General features: G+C 36.6%; 1 protein-coding gene across 5 annotated transcripts in view; it reads right to left on the bottom strand.

Annotated features, from left to right (window-relative positions):
• Window positions 1-22,692, bottom strand: part of LOC101171576 (multiple epidermal growth factor-like domains protein 11) — a 78,558-nt gene that overhangs the window by 32,895 nt on the left and 22,971 nt on the right. For 3 of the 5 annotated variants that reach the window (XM_020704030.2, XM_020704033.2, XM_020704029.2), the window contains exons 4-7: window positions 22,579-22,680; window positions 22,125-22,225; window positions 17,326-17,418; window positions 17,143-17,163 (exon numbers count right to left, since the gene is read on the bottom strand). In XM_020704030.2, the coding sequence (XP_020559689.1) occupies window positions 17,143-17,163; window positions 17,326-17,418; window positions 22,125-22,225; window positions 22,579-22,680 (317 nt within the window). The remainder of the gene's footprint in view (window positions 1-17,142; window positions 17,164-17,325; window positions 17,419-22,124; window positions 22,226-22,578; window positions 22,681-22,692) is intronic. The other 2 variants (XM_020704031.2, XM_020704032.2) reach the window with 1 other exon arrangement.

Here is a 22,692-nt window from a genome sequence, read left to right as displayed (position 1 = left end):
ATTCTTTAGGTAATTTACTATGTGATAGCTGTGTATTATCCTTAGCTCAAACACTGCCCGTAAATAGATAATTTTTATATTCAGTCATTTGCGGAACAAATGCTATTTTTTGAGAACCACTCTCCAGCAGAGGCAGGGATATAATGTGTTTTACTCTCAATGTGCTTTAACTACAAGCTAAAGAAAGTTTAAAACTCTTTTTATGGAGTATTTCTTGTATAATAAAATTAGACACAATGTGCTTAAAATAGCTTTTTTTAGGTACCATATTCTTCTGAGTATAAGCCGGTCCCAAGCCCGGATAAATTGAGAGGGTTGCGTCAGGAAGGGCATCCGGCGTAAAACATTGCCAAGTTAACCGTGCGACTCATCCTCGACAGAGAGGTTGTTTCGCTGTGGGGACCCCTGATGGGAAAAGCCGAAAGAGAAAGAAGAAGAGTTTTGGGGGAATTGTTCCAACGTGACACAGAGGATGAAGAATTCATTTGATTGAGGGATTAAAAGTGATATAAAGTGTTTGGCTGCTTTGTTAGCATGTTCTTTAGGTTATATCTGAATAATTGTTCAGATGTTGCGCTAATATTTCAATTCCTCATTCCACCATTTCATGAAGCTAAATAAGCATTAGTGTCTTACAGTAGTGAAGTCTGCAGATATTTAGTCTGTTGTTATCTATATTCTGTTATTGTGATTTGTGTTTCGGGATGAAATGTCTATTCTTGTTCTCCATAAGTGCGACTTATACTCCAGTGTGACTCATATATTTTTTCTTATTTATTATGCATTTTTTTTGTCTGCAGTCACTTATACTCGGGGGCGACTTATAGTCCAAAAATACAAAAACTAAACCATTCTAAATCTCCAATCCCTTTCTGTCAAACCTCTTTAAAAATACAAACAAGCACAATTTTTTCCCAAAACAAAAAGCTGAAATTATATTTGTTGGTATATAGTGAATGCAAATATAAGAAACGTCTAAAACATACACAATACAGCAACTTAATAAAAAAAAAGCAATTTTTCTTTCAAGTAATAAAAATTAATATGAGCCTAAATGTGATTGCATAGCAGTCGTGGTGGCAGCAGGTGAGCTCTGTGCTTCAGCAAATAAATAAATCAAGTCATAAGCCTTTATCAGCTCTGTTTTCCCCTTTGATCACAGGGCTGCACACTGTTGTGACTTAAGTATCTTAATTAGAGATCTATGCCTGACTTCATTTCCAGAAGTGGTCTTAATAAAGGAGACGCAAAACAAGAGAAAGCTGCTGCTGTCCATTGTGTCTTCATGATCCTAATTAACAGAGTGAAAATGACTGCTAAGCCTTCCCAGCCTCTAGTTAGGTCCTTACTTTGAAAACGAAAGCTGGACATACACATTTTTCTGCACTAAAAACTGTTTTATTTGATACCGAGCAGAGTTACAGGTGAATTAAGGATTGACCAATAGGGGGTACTGACATTTTTAAAGCAAGGTGTTTTGAAATCTGCCCCACTTGAATTAACTATGTACTTTACAGCTGTGGGAAAGCATAGCATACAAAAGCAGGGTCTGATGGAGCACTGCCAAACAAAAGCACAAAAACAGCCCAGCATGTGACACTAAACAAACAGCACAACCACCTGCATCTACAGGGCTGGCCCTGCTGAGTCACACATTCAATGTTGAGAACAAAATAGCTTTAATTTCACTGTGAATTGGGCTTAACTGACCATTATAGACACACTTTTCACTAAGCGTGTGTACAATGTTGGAAAAATCAATTTATAAAATAACATAATGGTTTTATTTACCATTTATCACTTTTGCATTTCTATAATCCTACTTGGCCTATGGCTTGTTTATCCATGCCTGATGGAATTACGAGAATTAATACAAACAACAAAAAAATCAGATTTTTTTTTATTTTAGATGTTTATTATAAACTGAGCAAAATTATTCATGGTTTCTGAAAAGATTCTTTGTGAAAAATCTGTATTAATATAGTTCCATCACAGCAAACAGACAACTTCAATTTGCATCATCACGTTCAAAACGTCCGCTCAAACTTATGACATGATTCAGTGTTTGTGCTTGGAAATATTTCAAGCTACTTCTGGAGGTAATAAGACGGCTATTTATTGTCAGCCTATATTGCGTCATAGACGCAATAGAAGGAAATCTCTTCATATTGCCTAAATATAGCTTTTTGTGAGTCGTTTCAAAATATCACAGTGACCACAAAGCCTGTGAAAAAGAGCTGCTCTCCTTTAAAAGACAATTTGTTGGTGGAACTGAGAGAAATTTCTGGATTAAGTGCAAAGAAGACTGTATTTATATGTACTTCTTTGAAGTACTGTATTATATTAAGTCTTAAAAAGTAAAAGATGCACATTTTTTTCTTGGATTAAACAATGGCTGATGGCACTTTAAGTTTTAAAAAAAAGTCATTGAAGCTGAGTATGATTGAATAAAAACAGTTACCAAGCAGATTATGTTAATAAAGTTGGCTAAACATGATCTATATATTTTTTGTGTCTCGTGACACATAAAAGTTAGTGCTTAGAACTATAGAAGTTAAAATTGTTATGACAATTTTGAAGGCAATTTTTCACAAAAAAACAAACAAACAGTTGCAACGTTGACGCCAAACACGTTTTTCAAGGATGTATTTATATAAAATAATAAAAAAAATATTTCTTTATCCATCCCACAATGGGGAAATTCTTTCTCCGCATTTGACCCATCCCCTGGGGGGAGCAGTGAGCTGCAGGCCAACCGCGCTTGGGGGGCCAAAGCTGGCTGGGGAGAGCGGGGATCGATCCGCCAACCCTTCGGTTATTGGACAACCTGCTCTACCAACTGAGCTAACCTGTTATTACATTTACGCATATACAATATTTTGGTGAAAACATGCAACGTAGAAATTTTTTTGTGATCAGGACCAATAATTTATTTTATCAAAATGCTGTCGATCAAAGCATTGTAAATGTAAATGTTTTAAAGCATAACTTATGAAACACTATAGAGCCGGAAGCAGAGCGCTGGTTTACAGAATCAAGTTATTGAGTTATTTTAAAAGTACTGAAATAAATTGATTGATGTGGATTGGAGCTATTTAAATACATTATTTATAGCTATAACAATTGGACATCTCTAATTATAGCGTTTTTGCAGGTATATGCCGTATACATTTGAAATGGACATTGAAAATAAGATTTCATTTGCACTTCCCCACTCCTGCAGGAAATACGTCATTCATGTGTAAAGTGTGTTGTCCCTTCATTACAAGGACAAACAAGAAGATGTTGCAAAGAAAAGAATCTACAAGATCTACATCTTATCTCATTATGACAGCATGGAATATGTCATTGCTAGGCAATGGCAAAAAGTCAAGCATCTCTTACCAGCCACTCTGGGCTTTGATGAACTTGAGCATTCAGCTCCTCCACACAGATGTAATGACAAACGCCAGCTGCTGTCAAAAATAAAATGGTGGACTCAATGAGAGTTTCAGTTTTTGATATGTTCTCTAAAAGAATGACAGAAAAATTGGAACGACATAAACTGTTGCATTTGTGCAAAAAAAAAAAAAAGTTAAGCTAGTTTTATTCAGGAATGAGGCCAAGCAACACAAGCAGCTGCACCTACGTGATTCCAATCATTGTTTTTTAAACCAGGTGATTAAGACTTAATATGCAAGGTTGAACATGTTTCCCCATGAGTGACTTTGATTTCTCTATTAATTATTTCATACTGTATGTGAGCAGAACATGAAAAAAACTGGCATTAGGTACAAAGACCCACCCACTGACACAGCTCTGTGACTGAACATTCTCAAAAGCCACGTTCTTGACTTTTATATTATTAACATTTTCTTCATTGTGTGCCGGCAAGCAACAGTTATTGTTTGTTCAGTCAAAGCAAAGATTTTATGCACCTCATGTGTTCAAGCATATGGATTCAGTATGTGTTTCTCCCCGCCATTAACACTAAACATGATTTAGCTTTAAGAAAGTCAGTCAGTCCGCCTACCTAATTAATACTAGCGATAAAGAAACACACACACAGAAGGAAACACAAGGATGATTGCATTTTAATGATCTCACATTATGCAAATGTTCATTATAAAGCCATTAATCTAGCACTGTGTTTCTACTTTCCTGTCCATCATAAATGGCAGCAACCTGACAAATTTGAACAAGAAATGTTGAACAGGTCTCATATTTGGAGCTCTCTACTCTTTGCTGTACATTAAAAAAAACGCAACCACTGTTAGAAAAGATACTCAAAACTATAACTGAGAAAATCCAACAGGATATGGATTTACAGAACTAAAAATCCAGAAAAAATATTGACATAAAAATCCTTTGGGTGAAAAATATCTGCCCAAATCCCTTTGAATAAAGCTGAAACTTAAACATAAAAATGGAAAAAAAATGTACAATCTGAAAGATCAAACAATAACTCAGACTTGATGCTAATCTAAAGAGTTGAAAAGCACTGGCAGGACACACATATGTTACACACCGAACAAAGAGCACAGGGGACAACACCCAAAAAGAAAGGCTGAATGAGGCATGACTACTGTGAGATTGCACAGATTTTCATAGTTAAACCCCAGAGTGTCTGGGATATTCCACTGCGGATAGAGGAAATGTATGGTAAGATCACAGGAAACACAATTTAATCCTCTGACTGCTCAGAAAATGAAGGCTATTTGGAAACGAACACTCTCCTCACAGTTCAACACAGAGGAGGTTATTTCATAATTTGGAGGAGCCTTTATGCCCGTAACTAAATAAACAACTTGAAAATAAAAATAAAAATAATTTTGTACTAAAAAAATCAGGTAGTGCTAACCTACAATGTAAAAACAGGCCACTTAGAATTAAGTCAAAAATTCTTAGCGGAATGGCAGATTTTCTTTAAATATGCAAAAAAGTTTGCCAATGGGGTAAGAAAAATGTTCTTACCAAAGAATTCTTATTTTAAGAAAACAATTCTAGTCACTGAGACATGTTTTCTCAAACTAAAGATATTTTCTATTAAAAAAATTACTTGATAAAACAATTTCTCTCGAAATCGTTTTTTTAAGTTTTTTGTTACTTTCTTAAGATTTAGTATTTGCAGTGAAAACCAATAATTTCTCACAATTTAGAAGAACATAAAGACAAAACATTGACAGAAACAACAAGAAGACCAGCTACCATAATTAATGACTTGTTAAATAATATGAATTGTATTAATTAAACTGTTTCCAATCGTTTATTTATCTTGCTTAGTAGTTGTTACAAAAAATATTACAATTACTAACAAATGGAAAACATTCATAATGATTCAAGTCTTAAAAATGTAACTAAATATCTGAGGACTTGAAGTGTTTCAACAAAACTGCAGGTGCAAAAAACCTCCAATGTAAGTAGTAGCAATAGTAAATGACAGGATTTTCTCTTTTGAGCTATGATTAACACAAAAAAATTACACAACTAAAAATATTCATTTTCTGTATATATTTCTGAAAAAAAATCCCAACTGTTTAGAGATTTTTCATGAAAGGAAAAACGAGAAGAAGAGGAAATCCAGCAGTTCTCAAATGAACGACTGGCTCTGAAAAGAGTTTTATTATTCTAGACTCTGAAACTTGCCAGGCACATGAATTATTCTCCTCAGTTCTCAAAGTCAAAGTGGAGTGAAAAGTGTACAGTGACAACTTAGGGAGCCTCAAGTGTGAGGAAGAGTGCTGGTGTAAATTTAAGAGGGTAGAGATAAAAAATCAGGCAATCTGTGAAGAGCAAGGTCAGTATGCGGTTTACATGCTTATACTGATTCAACAAAAAACTAAAAGGAAGATGGTCAGCTTCATTTTTTTTAATTAGTTGTCTCTTTAAAAATTTAGAAAATAATTTCAACTAAAATGTTGTGGATCCCTGGAATTAAATCCTATTTAGCTGAATGTGTTTCTCACATGACAATCGATCTGCATAAGAAATGCAAAAAGAGAGACAGAATTGCAACACAGACCTGTTTTTTTTAGACATAAAGTGAAAGAACCACAGGTGTAAAGCGTCTTTTGGGAATTACGTTTCACAGGAGTACTCTTTGATTTGTGATTGTTCCCTGAACCTGTCAGCCTTTTGTGTCAGTTATCTCCTTTAGCTCTACTGAATAGATATAAAATGCAGGAGACAGTGCATTAGGAACACCTACAGGACTGCATTATTCCTCACACTTTAATGTGTCAGTCATTTGTCAGAAAAAAGTAACAATTGTGGAATCAATCTTGTTTTTAATTTTGTTTTACTTTAGCAGTACAGCTCATTTAAAGTGTGTCTTTGAAGGGCACAAAATGAATCTTCACAAATAAATCATTGTGTCCGGCAATAATAATCTTTGCTTTAAAATTTCCTTTGATCCTTATCAGCTAGGTGCCCTTTTATCAATGTTTAGATTTCTAACCATATCTCTTTGTTTCACTTAGTACAACCCTGCTATGTGATAGTGTCTCCATATACTTTGTCCTCTTCTTTTTTTTCCTCTGTGGCAAAAAGGCACAATTTAATTAAATTTCAAGGCTTTTAATGTCTGTATCACTCTAATCAGAGAAGGGACGAGTCGTTTATCTTGACCTTGGTGGAATTAACAGAGGACGGTTTGTAGACGTTTATGAAAAAAACCGCTCTGCAAGGCTAAGATAAAGCTGTTTTTGATTTTTGATGTTGTTTAATAAAATTCAGACGTTACAAAAACTGTGAATATTTTAGAGTTAAGAAATTATAAAATACTACAAAACACATACATTTTTCTGCTATGATTATTTTGTATAAATGTAAATAAAAAGAACTGTAGCGTTGTGGAAGAATCCATTTTTTTAAGTTGGAACAACTTTTTTGGTTTCTTTAAGTTCCGCGTTTGCAGAAGTTAAACATTGACATGGTAGCTCTTCATCAGTCACACACTGTGGCCACATGGGCCGGCAATCAAAATAAGTTAGGGTAAAATGACTATCTCACACAAAGAAGGTGCAATGTAACCTTTTGAGGGGGTGACATGACTGCAGGCGAAGCAGAACACGGTAGAATGCAAAATACAACCCCAAATACCCCAGGGCCTGGAGGCAAATTTGATTAAAAGTTTGTTTTTCTTCACTCTCAACAAACGGAGGAGCTCGTCGATGCGGCACTGACAGTTAATTGGACTTGGCAGGGCCACAAGTTCATTCGTCAGCATTGTGTTGGGCTTGCCTGGGAGGAGCAGGACAATCGATGTCCCTGAGGACAGCCTGTAATCACTGCAACACTCCAATGAAGTCCAGGGTTAAACATCAGGAGATTGCAGGTGCACCAGAGGATCTGAGAAAAGACTGCTAATATGCTCCCTCTTCCAAATCACACCAAGGACACTGCGCTTAACATGTGGTGATCCCAAAAGCGAAGGCTAATCTAAGCATTTATTCATTAAAAAAAATCCTCCTGGGTCTATGAATTTAGGGGGTGATTATAATATTTGGTGCGAACATAAAAATAAATGATATATAAGACAGGATTAAAAACTGAAGTCCTTCTAGGGTTCAGTAGTAGTTTGAAAGCTCACAAAACAGCTGATTAAAAAAAACACTATGTTTTAACAACAACATTGTGTTTCTGTTAAATATCAGTGGGTGAAATCTGCAGTTCTTTTAAGCATTTAGTAGCCCTCTGTAAAGAAAATTAACTTTTGGTGCCTCTCTCTTGTTAATCAATGTGGTAAATAAATTAAAAAAACACAGCAACTGGGATATATTCATTTGATTTTTTTAACATCTAAAATTAGTGCTTAGAAATGATCAAATTAAAGCAAATTTTTCATCCAACTCAGAAACTTGTCACATTAGGTTTTAAGGTCTGGACCATTTGCTTGTGGCTTACGGAGAAACTTGGTTCAAAGGTTCAAAATAAATAAAACCCCATTAAGCACTAAAGAGGGTTTACAACACAAATCTCTGAAGTGCTCATTTATTGATAGGAAACAATGGTGTGGTTGAGAATTCTGCATTTGTTTTGATCACACCAGTCAAAAAGTAAAAAAAAAAAACAAGATTCTGCTGTGCAAAAAAACAATAGTCAGCCGATAGCGGTTAAAACAAATGTGATCAGCATTTGTTGGACACGTGATGCACGTTCAAAATTCTACCGGCTCACAGTTTCCTGTCATAAAAACAATAACATGCGGCCCCCATGACTTTCTAAGGACTACGATTTCTTGATTGCAATTGCTTAAATTATGTTATAAGCCGTTGTAAACCTGTGATGACATTCTGTGGCTACTTGATCCCCACAACCTGAAGGGCCAAGCAAGAATAACAGATTCATTTGTTTCTGTGATCAAAACCACAGTGGTTTGGACTTTGGAATAGGATAAATATTGTGTTATGTTCTTAATCACACAAAGTTTACAGTGAGCATTTAATCCTGAAAAATATTTAGCATTTCATATGAATCCAGCTCTAGTGTTTTTTTTTCCAGAGACTTTTTCTTTGATTTATTTCTGGTCTTCAAAAAGAAATTCACAGTCATTTGGGTACAAATGTATTTAGATGGATTTCTGTTCAATGTGAGGACATGAAAAGAATCCCAATGCAACGAATTGTTCATTAAAAAGTTCATCTACATTTAATGGTATTATAAGGGTTTGAAGAATGCAGGCCGAATGGTTGGTCTTCATACATTTTCACCTCGCCAAATCTGCCCCTCGTTGCAAAACATTTGGACATCCCTAGATGAATCTTCTTAAATTAAGCAGGACAAATGGTGTCAAATTCAGATAGAGTAGAAAAAAATACATGGTCAATGCTTAAAAAAGGCAGTAGTGGTTACATAGAGGAAATCTACAAGTCTGCACGTGGCTTGGTTAACAAAAGAACATTGCACATTTATGTAAATAACATACTTTTATGTACATGAGCACTACAAAGTGGTAACAACCTAAAACAGATATGGGTTCCAGGGGTTATTCTTTAGTTTTACTATAGTGAATTCCCTTTGAATGAGAAAACACAGCATTTGACAACAAGTCAAGTGTAACCCTGTGCTGTATTCTATCAGTGCAGAGTGGAAAATGGGCTTAAAAAAGCTTTGTTTTTACATAAGAATTCAGGTGATAGCTTATCTCTGGATACAGTTATCCTAGCATTTCCGCTTTTTTAGACACTCTGACCTTCTCTTAAGGACAGCAGATAAGGCTTTTTAATGTCCTTATTAAATCAAACCATCTACAAAAGCTCTCAGGGCTCTGCAGTGTGTTCTTGGAGCTCATAACTCTCTTACAGAGACTAATGACAGGAACCACAGTGATAATGAATAGTGGGTTTGAATGTTGTATCATCCTGACAATCACCACGATATGCTATCCACCAGCTTTTTGTTCTTAGGTTATATGCAAAGCCATCACACATGCATATAAATACATGCACACACATACACACACACTTTAGGCAGTCTCCCAAAGGTAATGGAGCAGTGAGCTCTAGGGGAATAATAAATCCTGCCTAATGGGATGGTGCAAAAAATCTTCAGAGCTTAGCAAAGTCAATTTGCACACTTGAGGCTTATATTTCCAGAAAATGTTATAGGTTTCCTATGATGCATGTGCAAAATGTCTTCAAAAGATTATAACTGTCAGCAAGAATATTTTTACTTATTAATAGTTAATTCATCATAGACATTAGCGTGTGTGAATAAATGTGTTATGTGTAATTAAGGATGCTGTCAGCCAAAGTGGGAGAGTCTACTTCAGTTCATATGAAGGACTCCATATCTGTCAGGCAAAGTCTCTCGACTTTGATTTACACCTTTCATAAGTTACTTTGAGACATGCAAAAAAAAGTAAGAAAGCTGTCTGAGCTGCATTCTGAAATTTCAGGTTGTCACAGCTCGAGTGGGGACATCTCTGTCCTGCAGGCTGATTTCTATGCTTTATTTATTTTTTTAATGACCACAACTGTCAACGTGAAACTAAAATGCTGAATGTATTTGTCCTTAAAATAATTGCAGATAAAATTAGATAGTTAAAGCCGCATGGTTTAAATAATTTAAATCAAGTGTAAACATCTCCATGACTTATCAGTAAGTCATTTTAAAAACAAGATACTAAACAAACAAGCGGACATGACGTGTTAATGTGTAAGGGTTTGTCAAAGGCTGAGATTCAGGAGACTGAGGGCAGGTTACAAGTTCAACTGATAACAAAATGAGACAACTTAACCAAGATGACTGAGTTAAAAACAACAAAAAAATGCATGATCAAACTAAAAAACATCTGCAAGCAAAAAGCAATAGGAAGATCAGGTAGAAATTAATAAACTGGAAGGAGTTAACAAAACCAGTTGTGACTAAAAAATAACGTGAACAATGAACAAAGAAAAAGCATAAAACCTCAGCCAACATTGAGGAGGTTCTAGTATGTAATAGTCTCTTTTTTCTTTTTTGAATTCTTAAGCATTTCTATGATTTAAGGGCCAGATACCTTTGCCCTACCTACAGCTGATTACCAGGATCAGGTGTGACCTGCCAATCAAAAATGCGAAGGCTGAGTTAGTTGGAAACAAGCCTCAGCCCTTTATACCCAAAAGGGATCAGTGAGTGTGCACATTTCTATTAATTTATATTAAAGTGTCCTTTTGTTTGGTATCAGCATCACCTTAATTCCAGAGTTAAAATGTGAAAGACATTCTATACACAAAAGAGTCCAGCAAACAGCATTAAAGTACTAATTCAATTCAATTCAATTTTATTTGTATAGCCCAAAATCACAACAACAGTCGTCTCAATGGGCTTACTACAAATGCTTAAAAGCTAACAAATAATTTGCAACTTGAAGTAGCGCTGTTATTCTTCTTTGTGTTGGCAGTCAGAAAATTCTGTGGGATTGAATATATGGGGTCTTCCTCTTTTTGAGACCAAAAGGCAAAAAAAAAAGGGAATTTTATGCGTCCAAATAAATAATGTATTGATTTGGCTTGTTTGAAGAATCATCTCAAAACCATGACAACAATGCGCTATAGCTTGACACTAGTGTTGAGAATGAATGAATCTCAGCACAAAAAATCAGCAAACGTTTCTCAAAAGAGACAGTACGTGACATTTTTATAAAGTTTAAACAATTTCCCCTCAGTGATTGAGACATTTTAGAACATTTTTGTACAGAGTGCTATAAGGATTCAGTTTACCCCTTTCAAGCAAACTCTTTGTAGAAGCTGGTTTTTGGGGACACACAATTACACATCTGCATTCTGAAACTTGCTGTAACGGGTGTGCAAAACTAGGAGGTAACCTAAACACTCGTCAGAGTGTATAAGAAATCACTGACTCTTCAGCAGATTTCCAGATCCTAGAAGGCTAAACACACAGGCTTTAATCTTTCATACAGGTCTTATTCGGGAAAGTATATGACCGGTACCGGTCTGTGAGTCACTTGATACCAGACTGCAGACCAAAAATACAAATGGTAACTTACATTATTTCTGTTTTGTTTCATTTCTGATTCTAAAAGGATTTTTTGGGGGGAAAGCTACAAGATTTTTGTCCAACAGCTGAGCAAGCAGATTAGAGCTGAGTGCCTCTTGTGTTGGACAGATTTTATTGTTACAATTGGGGTTTATGGATCTTCAGACAGACAGATTGTATATTTGTATAAACACCTTTTGTATTTGAGGCTAAGGTTTATTTAGGAAAATTATATTTGTGTACATTCCTTGTTGGACCAGACGAAAAAAGAAACAAAAGAGAAGAGAAAGAAACAGAGTGGGATGTCAGAGATGGGGGATAAGGGGTTAGAGTGGGGGTAGTCGATATTACAAAGTTAAAACATAAAAGTGTCGTAAGTAAACTAAATTACATATTTTAGTTCACACAGCAACAAACAAAAAAAAGTCTGCACACAACTATTTACAGGTTAGAAGCATAATCATACATTAATGATTAAAGATTTATCTCCCAAGATTTCTGCACATAGACAGGTACACACAATATTCCCATTATTATAATAGTATCTGACATTAAACCGGTCCACGGCCTAAAAAAGGTTGGGGACCACTGGTTTAAAGCATAAAAAAAACAATATATTGATCATCTGTCTTCTTTCAGTTGTAGTTTCTAATCTAAACTTTTTCATGTAACAAAACAAGTCATTGAAACAGGAATAAAAAACAGAAAGTCAGGCACAGGGAGACTTCTATACCTCTTTGTTAATAGCAGCGGTTCTTGTTAACTTGAATTGCTTTCTCTCTTTAAATTGTAAATTATTGCAAAACATATAAGCTGTGAAGACCTTTTCAAATTTTATAATACTTTTCATGACTTCTCAACCTCATGAGTTTTCTGTCACCACTTCCAGCAAATGTAATTTTGTAAAGGCTAAACATTGCTAAAGATAAATATCAGTCATTTGCATTCCGCCGTAGCACTGTATTTTTCTTCCCTACCTTTCCATTTACCCCTTCAGTCTGCTATCTGACAGTCTCTCATGTCTGTCTGAATGACAACTGACTTAGACTGTCAGCTACTTGATAAAGACATTAACTGATTGTCTAGAGGTTAAGAGGTGTAGGATGTGCTTGTGCATGTGCTGATTTTTTTAATTCACTCTTTGAATCCTATAGAACGGAGATTGGAAGAAATTATTGAATTGTTGTACAATCGGTCTCAGAAAACGTTGGAAATATTAAAAACTTGAGCAACACTTGATGTATACTTTTTCATTGTTAGGGCAGTTTAAAATATCCAGAAACAGTGTGTTAAGGAGATAATATTCAATAGAAGGGAAGCTAAAGGGTTAAGAGGCTGGTTGGCTTAACAGATTTTTATGGCAAACAGTCTTTCTCAAAATGCACATCTTTTTAATGATAATCTACCAACCCAAAGTACTTTAAAAGAGTTTGAAGATAATAAATCTATATTTTTATAATTTTCATATATAGACATTTTTGTAATCCAAACAACCTTCAAAACTATTAAAAGATGCAGCATTGTGTGTTTTTAAATCTAAGAAAGATATAAAAATGTGACTTTTTTTTGGCAGCTGTTTAACTTCAGGCATCTACTTTGGATTTGAAGCCAAATTTGCCTAATAATGTTTTAGATTAAATCAAATGATGTGATCAACACACATGTGTGAAGACCTATATCCATTATGGTGAATAAGTCACTGAAATTAAATTTCTTATTGCTTCACAATGCACTGAAAACTGACCCTTAAGGGTTTTTTATGTTTCTTCTCATTTCACTGCAAACAGAAAATACAGCATGTGATGCTGTAAAAAAAAAAGCAGCAGTCTCCATGTAAATATCTAAGAACGGACAGATCCAAAAGCCTCAATATTACCGTTGATAAGACACATTTTAAACTAAAATTGTAATTCTTGCAGTTTGGATTGAACAAATTAAACAAAATAATGATGCAGGTGTAAATGTTTCCCCTTAATAACAGAAACTACTGTTATATACCAAAAGGACACCAGTTGGTCGAGCTGTAGAACTTATTTTCACTGCTAAATATAAATATATTGTATATGTAAGGAGCATCAGCCACTACAGTGGTCCATTTTCTTTCCTCTTGAGAGAAGCATCATTGCCTGGGTGCTTTGATCCAATCAAACTGAGTGTGGCGGTTGGAATCAACTTTTACAATCAGCAAAGATACCCCTTCAAAATCATACAGATCGAAAAGTGTCTCCACACGCTTGTCTAATGAGGAATTCAATCAATGTAGACATCCTTTCTAGATGTTGAAGAAGGCAAATCTTTTTCTCTCTTATTTTTTCTTTTTTTGTTGACATCATCAACTGGAAATAAGGTGACATGTTTTTTATCATGCACAAACAGTACTCAAACACATGCTTCCACATGCTTATGCAGCACCTGAAAGATTAATGAAGATTAAACTTCAAAAAAGCAAAGTTAAGTGAAATTTAGACTGATCCGCCAAGAAAGAGTAAAGCTAGATATGAGTTTGCCCCTCGCCTTTGACAGCAATACATGTTGACTGTAGCTCCGGCTCACACTGACAATAATATATAAACACTTGACGTCTGCCAGAGGAGAGTGTTTTTCAGCCAAAATGAAGACTCACAGCAGCATTTTGGTCTGGTTTCTTTTTTCCCCGTTTTATTTTTATACCTCGTGGAAAGTGAATTGAACATAAAACAAGCTGATGAAAGGCTAAATTTGGTCTTTCCATTTGACCCAGAACAATGAAACTGCACCCTTAAAATTGTTTAAGCTAATAAAACATTTAAGCCCTAAAAATGAATGCTTTGCTTTTCAATTAACATAAAACAACAATTACATAGAGTCGTGCAACAGTCCGTAAAAAAGCGCTCATGGGCCACATTTATCAATTAATGACGAGGACAGCAGCCGCAAGAGCGGCTGCTTTATCATTTTAATACACAGAAGGATACCTCATGGAACACGGCTGACCAACCACATTAGATTTGCCTGTTAAGTGTGATAGATTTCTTGCAAGAACACAAAGGATGTTTTGTGGTTAACAAAGCTCAACTGCGGCCCAGGACTTTTCAGGAGCATTGATTTATAGAATCCCTGCACAAGTGCCCAAATGTTGTGAAGAAAGAGAAGTTCATTTAAGAAAAAACAAGAAAGGCTTTGCACTTGTAAAAAAAAAAAAAAGTCTCAGTGCAAGCTCTGGGAACATGTCATTACTTGACTGAAGCTCATGAAATCAATGCTTCATTACACCTAATATTTTTCAAGTGATAGCAGTCACAGCTAACTATACCTTTTGGAGACAGCAACTACATTTATCACTTTCTTTATTTGAAAGCTGTTATTACCGCAGTGTATAGTGACCTGGTGTGACAGACTCATCACGAGGATTAAATTGTGTTGAAAAGAGCTGACACTACTCAGCAAGAACGTTCGAACCCCAGAAACTCATAAAACAGAAAAACGTATCGTTTTTTATTCAATAAACTCACAATATCACCCAAAAACTACATTTCATCACAGCATTCTTTACACCACTAGGTCCTCCATTAGCTGCAGACTACAAACAATAATATCTCTGCATTCGGAGAACACAGTATATATATCAGCCGGCAAAGATTACTAAAGATGTGCTGTTCAGTTCAATAAGCAAAGCTCCATTTAACTGAACTGCTTCTGTAAAAACTGCTGCCACCCCTTTGCTTTTGGGTTTATATTTCGTTTCATTTACTTGATGACAGTTCTATTGAAAATACTTATAAAACACAGAATTTGAAAGGAAAACCATCATATTTTAATATCAGAAGAAAAATCAAATTAAAAGAGAGAAGAATACAGAAAAATAATTAAGAGGGCACTTCAGTAAAAATCTGTAAAACTTTAAAAAAAAGGCATTAAACCTGTAAAACAGTTTAATAGAACATGTGCAGCACTATGTGAGAAACACAAAACACCATCACTGATCACACTAACCACAACCACCATACATGTTTTCTGCAAACAGCAATCAACTTCCTGTTTTTCTGTTTTATCTTTCTAACAGCACGTCCTTGAGATGAGGCTAAGACACCTCAGAGCTCCTGACTTGTCGCAGGGTAGGCCTGATCTCAGTGGGACTATTGCTCCAGGCCAATGAATTGGTTAGCTGCAGCAGGTGGACAACAGCAGGTGAAAAACAGGCGATTTCATCAGTTTCCACAGACTTTTTCTTTCTTTCTAATCTCTCCCACCTTTTCACTTTCTTCTCTCTGGCTACAAATGGTCTAACTCTTTATTTCCACCACCTGACCCATATACAAAACTCCTTCCTGGTGGGTGCTGCTCCAGAAACTAAGTCCAAGCCTTTGATCCAGCTCCAGTTCGCTGGCTGAAAGGCTGTCACTTCAGCTTTAGGTCGCAGCATCCCACGGCAGCTCTTCATCTCCAAGCTTGGGCGACACACTTTATCGCATTTACACGTCCTTTGTCATGTGAGCAGCTCATTCTGCCCTCTCCTCAGCTAGAACCTTATGGAACTGGCTTTTTAAAGTCAACACAAACACCCCAACTCAAACAAAAAAAACATTAAAATCCACAAAGAATAAACAATAGTAACTCAATTGTTAAAAGTTTGCTCTATTGGGCCATGTGAACCAGATTCTCGAAACCACATTCTATCTGTGTCGACTGAAAGGAAAATTTACAGTCACAGACAAAGCGAAGGAACATGCTGAACCATTCACACGAAGGAAAAGGAGGCCAGATTTAATTTAAAAATTGGCACGCATTCCTAATTTCTGCAGATGAAAGCTCATAAATGAAAAAAGCCTGGAATCATGCCTGGTATGGAAATCTGAAGTTATGAATAATGCCTCTGTCTCCGTCATCAAGTCTGTCCTAACAAGGTGGATCGACTAAACACCTGTAGGCTGAAAGGCACACGTGGCTGCACTCCTAACAAACCACGAGTGGGATGACACTACCTGAGGGTCCTCAACTCCACATCAGTCCTGCTGGACCCTCAGCAGCCTGTGGGAAGCAGCAGCAGCAAAACAGCTCCGGCTTGTGATTTACGCCTATGAATCCACCTCCAATGGACTGGTGCTGCAGCTGGGGCGGCTGATTTACACACCAGTGCTAATCAGTGAATGGCTCTCTTTATAATGAAAACTCGTCGCAACGCTACTGATATGATTTTATCTGTCGTTAATCATTCCTAAAAAAATTGCTGCAGGCAATAGCAGCTAAATGCCATGGCATGGTTATGAATTGGAGGTCAGAAATGTTGATGTGGGATATGGTGACTGGGTCACTAGAGCTGCTATCTTTGTCAGGAAGAAAAAGAGCCCCCTGTATGCATACTTCTTTGCAAGCATAAATTCTACAAAGGAAGATATAGATTATTCCGGCTGCCTGGCCTTATAGAGGCGTCGGCATTTAACTGACTGCAGAATGCCTGGCTCAATCCTCCCATCCACTCTTCTAACCCTAGCAAAGTGGGAAAGGGGGAAACAATGGTTTGTTTCAGCTTGGCGCTGATCCATCATTTTACTGAACAAGAAATAGGCACCGGTCTAATCATGATTAGGACCATAACAGAGAGTTTGGTAGACACAGGGGGATGCAACCATCATTCATCCGCAAGATTCATCAAGCAAATCACTTCCACTTCCAGCAAATGAAAATGAATTCATTGTGACTTACCTGTTCCATTGGCTGTGCTTGCTAAGAAGAGAGGACACAAAGCTGAACAGCTTTGAGATAAACGGACATTGAGGCAAAAATAAATTCACAGCAAAGTCTTAAGGACTTACTGGCTGTGAATGTAATTTAGGAATAAATGAGTCTAAGTGAGTAATTGCAGGTTTAGAGGTAAAGTGCACTTACCACTGGAGCAGTCCAATCCTCCCCATCCAGGCTCACACTGGCATGAATCAGGCGACACGCAGCGGCCATGGACACACTCCTCAGTACACAGTGCTAAGACACAGAGACATCCCCTCATCAGTGCAATTAACACACACATCCTCATACTAACACACATGCAAGTGGAGTGAAAGAAATCATTAAACCACCTACAAACAACCTCTGAAATTACTGCTGGAAAAAAAAAGGTCAATACAATTTTAAACTCAGTACTTCCAGGTTAAGACTCAATCCCAGTCTTAGCACTCAGCTTTGACATCCGTCTCCGACACTTGACAGAGAGCTAAATGATTTCTTAAAAGAGTTTTTGGTTAACATTTTTGGTTTATTGCACAGCTTTACTCTCCACAACGAGCCATTATCAGCAGGCTGAGCCGTGACAGAACACGTTGTAAATCACCTCTAATGCTCTGCCATAAAGTGAAGCTTTAATGTTGCAGGTACGCTGCAGTGTTTACCAAGTGTGCAGTTTTCTTGATCATTCATATTGAGCAACACAACTCCAAATTGATCGGGGCAGCATTAGTATTCCTGAAACAGTCTTCTCAAGAATTAGGGGTTTTGTTGAGCTAGAAAAAAAGAGAAAACTTTTTAGTCTTTTTTGTCACCGTATTTTAAATCAAAGAATTACAGTTAAATAAAAATAAATTCTTAACTTTGACATATATAAGGCAGGGAAGGTCATTTGGCCGGTGATGTTAAAATAAGCAAGCTCTTATCTGAAATGCGGCCAAGCAAATATGACCAGTAAGGAACCCTGTCCGATGGGAATCGGCAGTCGAGGCTCGTGGAGGGATGATGCATAATCAAAAGGCAGTAAAGTAGACAGTCTGTCCCCTGTAGAGATCAAACCACAGCCATCACTTCAAAGTTCTGCTGGTTTTGTTCTCTACTTTGTGTCTTCTCAGGAGGACAACATCTGTTTGGGCTTTTTTCTTTCTTTGAGCAATAATGCAGCTCTGCGTGCAAGACTACGAAGCATGCAGAGAGGTCAGCGGGGGCTGGCTGCCAGCCCGAACAGAGCTGCTATAGATTATCACTCAACCAGACTTCGATTAGGATCCACCACCGACGAGTGAAATACAGCAGAAGAGACAGGAGTGAATCCAAAACACCCATCAGCCATGAATAATTGCAAAAATGCCCCTGCTTCAAAAAGCTACAGCAGAGATTGAAAGATAGTTTATAGAGGACTTCAGAACATTGGTCCTTTTGCAGAAAACTGTCTAATTAGAGTTACCCAGCATGAAGAAAAAGGAGAAAAAGCTCCAATATTTGTGCTGACGAAGGCAGCGAGATTGACTACCTGTAATCAATGTGTCCACACTATGCAGAGAACTCAAAGGGAAGAGGAGACAAATTCAATGTCACCATGATGAGTTGATTTCATTTAGTTTCAATCAGCAAATTCAGATTAGCGAGAACAGGGAAATGCAAATGTGTCAAAAAAAAAAAAGAAATATGGAAATTAAGTTTTGAATATGTGAAAAAAGGATAAAGCACACCCCTCTCTTGAGATCAAAACCGTTGTACTGAAGGGAAGGCATTATAAAGTAGGAGGTAGGTCTTTCATTTTAATTGAAATTCATGAATCACTCTGCCTAACTCATGTCTAAGGAATCTGTTGGAAAATTGAGTCTTTCATCTAGATAAAAGGCTAATCTAACTCATTATGCAGAGGTGTTATCAGAACAAGGAACAATGGAGCTAATTGGTGATTGCTGTGCAATGTTATCCAATTTGATATTTTTGGCAATCAAACTACAATATCTTATAGTCCCCCATAAAAAATATTATTCTAAAGCCTTGTGGTAAGCTCTACAAGTCTTGACCATGTTCTTTTATTGTTTTAGATTTTTTTCTCTGTAAATGTTAGCCGACCTTACATTAATTTGACTTTTTTAGCTTATCTGCAACAACTTTGCTCCACTTTATACTGTTTTGAATTTCCGCATCACTTGTCTTTATGAAACTTAGTTAAATTGTGCATCCATCTGTTGCTTCTTTAAGGAATTTTGTGACTATTAAAAAAAAACACCTCATCAGAATATATACAAAAGTGACATGATTATATTTTAGCTGTAAAAGCCCATTTAAAAAAGTGTGCATTGCAGAGTTTACCACATATTTTCATTAAAGGTTGCATTAATAAATAAAAAAAAGCAAAATTATGTTTTCTACCATGTCATATAGTAAAAAGCAAAGGGAAAATTACAATAATATACTACAAGTAATGAGGCATTCCCCCAAACGGTTACAAATACAAAGAATTGATGCACAGATTTCATTAATCGAGGATGCCTCAAGAGTCTCGTACATTAAAAGACATAAGGAAGCCCATATCCCCCATCTTTAACATTTTAAACTTTTAAGGGTAAGCTATCACCTTTATTGGAAGGGACTGACAAGTAATGTCACATAATTCAAAAAACCTCCATAAAAACCATTATGAAGCTGAAGTATTCAGTAAGTGATTTTGCATGCAGTATTTTAATAATTTCTTCTCTAGGTAAAAATGCTGCCACCACATTATCTTTAAGTGTTGACATAGTTACACTGCTGTTGATCTGAGTTAACCTGTTTTATTCTCTTTTGTTGGCACAAAAATGTTGAGGAAAAACTGTATTAAGGTGGCTGAAACAGGAAAGTTGTTGTAAAATGAGCTAAGTGTAAACATTGTGCACCAAGAAGGACTGGTCTGCCGCAGTCAAAGTATACAAAGGTACAAAAACAATAAAAAAAAAAACATACACTAGTTCATCAAAATGCAAATGCAAAAACTAATCAAAAGTCAACTACTTCTACAACTAGAGCAATGTTTTAATTATTTTCTGCATTGGACAGGCAAGAGCCATGCAGGAATCATCCATCCCTAATGCCTCCTAAAAAGATAGGTACTCATCGCGCTGCAAAGTCTTTCAGCCTCTGAAGATATTAGGAGCTCTTGTCATTAGCAAGTTCCTCTCACTCCTTCATGCACAACTATAATAATCATCCTTATTAGAAGGGAAATGAGATCCTCACATCCTCTTCTTAGGCTGGTAACATCTTAAGGTAATGACTTACGACAGATCAAAGGTCAAAGAAATAAAAAGGACTTGTCTTTGGAAACTTCAAGCGCTAATTGAAAAGAAAGGGATCCAAGTTCAATTCATTGTGCAGAAATTCAAACAACCGAGGTAGTGCAAAATAAATAAATAATATTTAGTGTGAAACAAAGTCAGTGTTAGTGGTAGTATAACTTGGATTTTAGCTGCTTTTAAGGTCTAGCATTTTTTGTCACTTCTCCGTGGAGCTAATGAGGTCGTTGGTGTACCACGACAAAAAAGAAAGAAGCAGCCAAGACTAAAAAGGCAAACAGTCCTGAGGCATTTCTGACTTTTAATGAAATATGTTTGATAAAAGACGCAACACCAAATAAAGAGTCCTTAAGAAAACGGGGACATTTAAATTTAGCCGACAGCAAAAAACGTCCTAAAATAGAAGACTAAAGTTCATTTTGGGTCGATTTACCTTATAAAGTTACCTTTTGTCAATGTGTGCATACGTGCCTCAGGAATACAAATCTTTTAATCCTGGAGGTGACTTCAGGGATTAAAAGGGAACGGTTTGCAAAGGCAGCAGAAAGCAAACACTGGCCTCTTGGCCTCCATAAACTCAGTCCCTCCACACCCCTCACTCCAGAGATGCAGGGTTAAACTGCTGTGTTGCGCTTAATACAAAATAAACCAAGTGTGTATTTTACAAAAAGAAAAAGACTAATTTTAGATGCACTTACTCAGTTAGTAGAATCACCAGCTTAGTAGTCTGAAAACCTATTAATGGAGTAATGGTTCCACAGTCAGTTAAACGGTTAATGAATGCATTATTGATCAGTCTGCACCTCACTGCTGAAGACCACCATACAATCACACAAGCTTGTTCTGTTGGTTGGCCAGCTTCCTAGGGAATGGCTACCCTGAGGCGATTAAAGTCTTGACAAGGACAAGCTGAGCTGTGGTCAAAGAGCAAACCCACATGGCCGCTGTCATTGTATTAGAAAACACCCCTCACCATGAAAAAGGGCTGGGGATGTATGTAAGTGCAAACTTATCTAAAGAGAATAAAACATTAGGTCAGAAGAAGATATCAAAAATAAAACTCTCAGAGGCTACTGTAACATGGTCTGTCTTTATTTGACCAACTAAAAAAAATTCAGTTTGAAGTGAAGGGGTGGAAACGGAAGCCAATCACTGCTAAGAAGATAAAAATTATTGTGAAACATCTTTATTAGCATGTTGCTACAGACTAATTTTTAAGGCTTCTGCTCATTTTAAGCTATTGAACTCAAACACAGTGTTATATTGGCTGCTGTCCAACCTCAGTCTTCAACCAGCACCTTCTTATTTAATTAATTTTGTAATTGCTATCCAATTTTAATTATACTTCCCTTGCTAGAAAAGTCAGAACTGGTGTAGATTATCTTTGTACACAAAATATTGTACATTTAAATAATTCGAGCCACATAATATTTAATAAATATACAGTGAATATGGCAGTGCGTTATGGCAGTGCGTTATGGCAGTGCGTTAACAAAAGTATTATAGGGTACATGACAGGAGTAGAATAGAGTAAGAGAGCGGTGGCGGCCTAGTGGGCTAAATTTGCAAGCATCCACTGCAAAGATCAGTTCTTTTTACTCCTTTTTCTCAGATGTCTTGCAGATAAAAGCTGAAATGTCATCAGCGAGGACAAATGAGTTAAAGAAAAAGGATACTCACGAACACACAAGTCTCCGCTCTCAAAGTAACCAGGGCAACACTGCGAGCGGCGCCGATACATGGTCCTCACTCCCCGTCGGTAAGCTGTCTTATAGCTGATCCTAGAAAATTAGGCACACACAGACAGCTACGTGATGGAAAGCAAGACTGAAGGACACGAAAGATACAGAGCTTAAAAGTTACTTGACATTTTGTTGCTTTTGGCAAATTGGTGGAAGGAAAAGCAATAAAAGAGAAATATCTGTTTTAGACTCTTGTCCTCAATATTATCGTAAATTTATGACAGTTGAAAGCATCTCTGTAAACAGATAAAATATGATAGGAACATAATTTACTGAGAGGTAGATAGTTGCTACAAGGTAACAAGTTAACAAGGGTTTTAATTAATAGTCTTCACAGACTTGGATTTGATGATTTTTAAAGACAGTGAAGATCAGCTAAAAAGCGATTGTACCTGTGTCTTGTGCATTTGAACCAGTTGAGGATGTCTGTGCATCTCGTGTAGTAGATCTGGTCAAATGGATGAGCATAAGACTCCTGGACAGTGACTGCATAGCTGAAAGGCAAG

The sequence above is a fragment of the Oryzias latipes genome, chromosome 6 (genome assembly GCF_002234675.1).
Source record: "Oryzias latipes chromosome 6, ASM223467v1".
NCBI classification, from domain to species: Eukaryota; Metazoa; Chordata; class Actinopteri; order Beloniformes; family Adrianichthyidae; genus Oryzias; species Oryzias latipes.
Note: the sequence above shows the minus strand (reverse complement) of the source record. Positions and strands in the feature narration are given on the sequence as shown.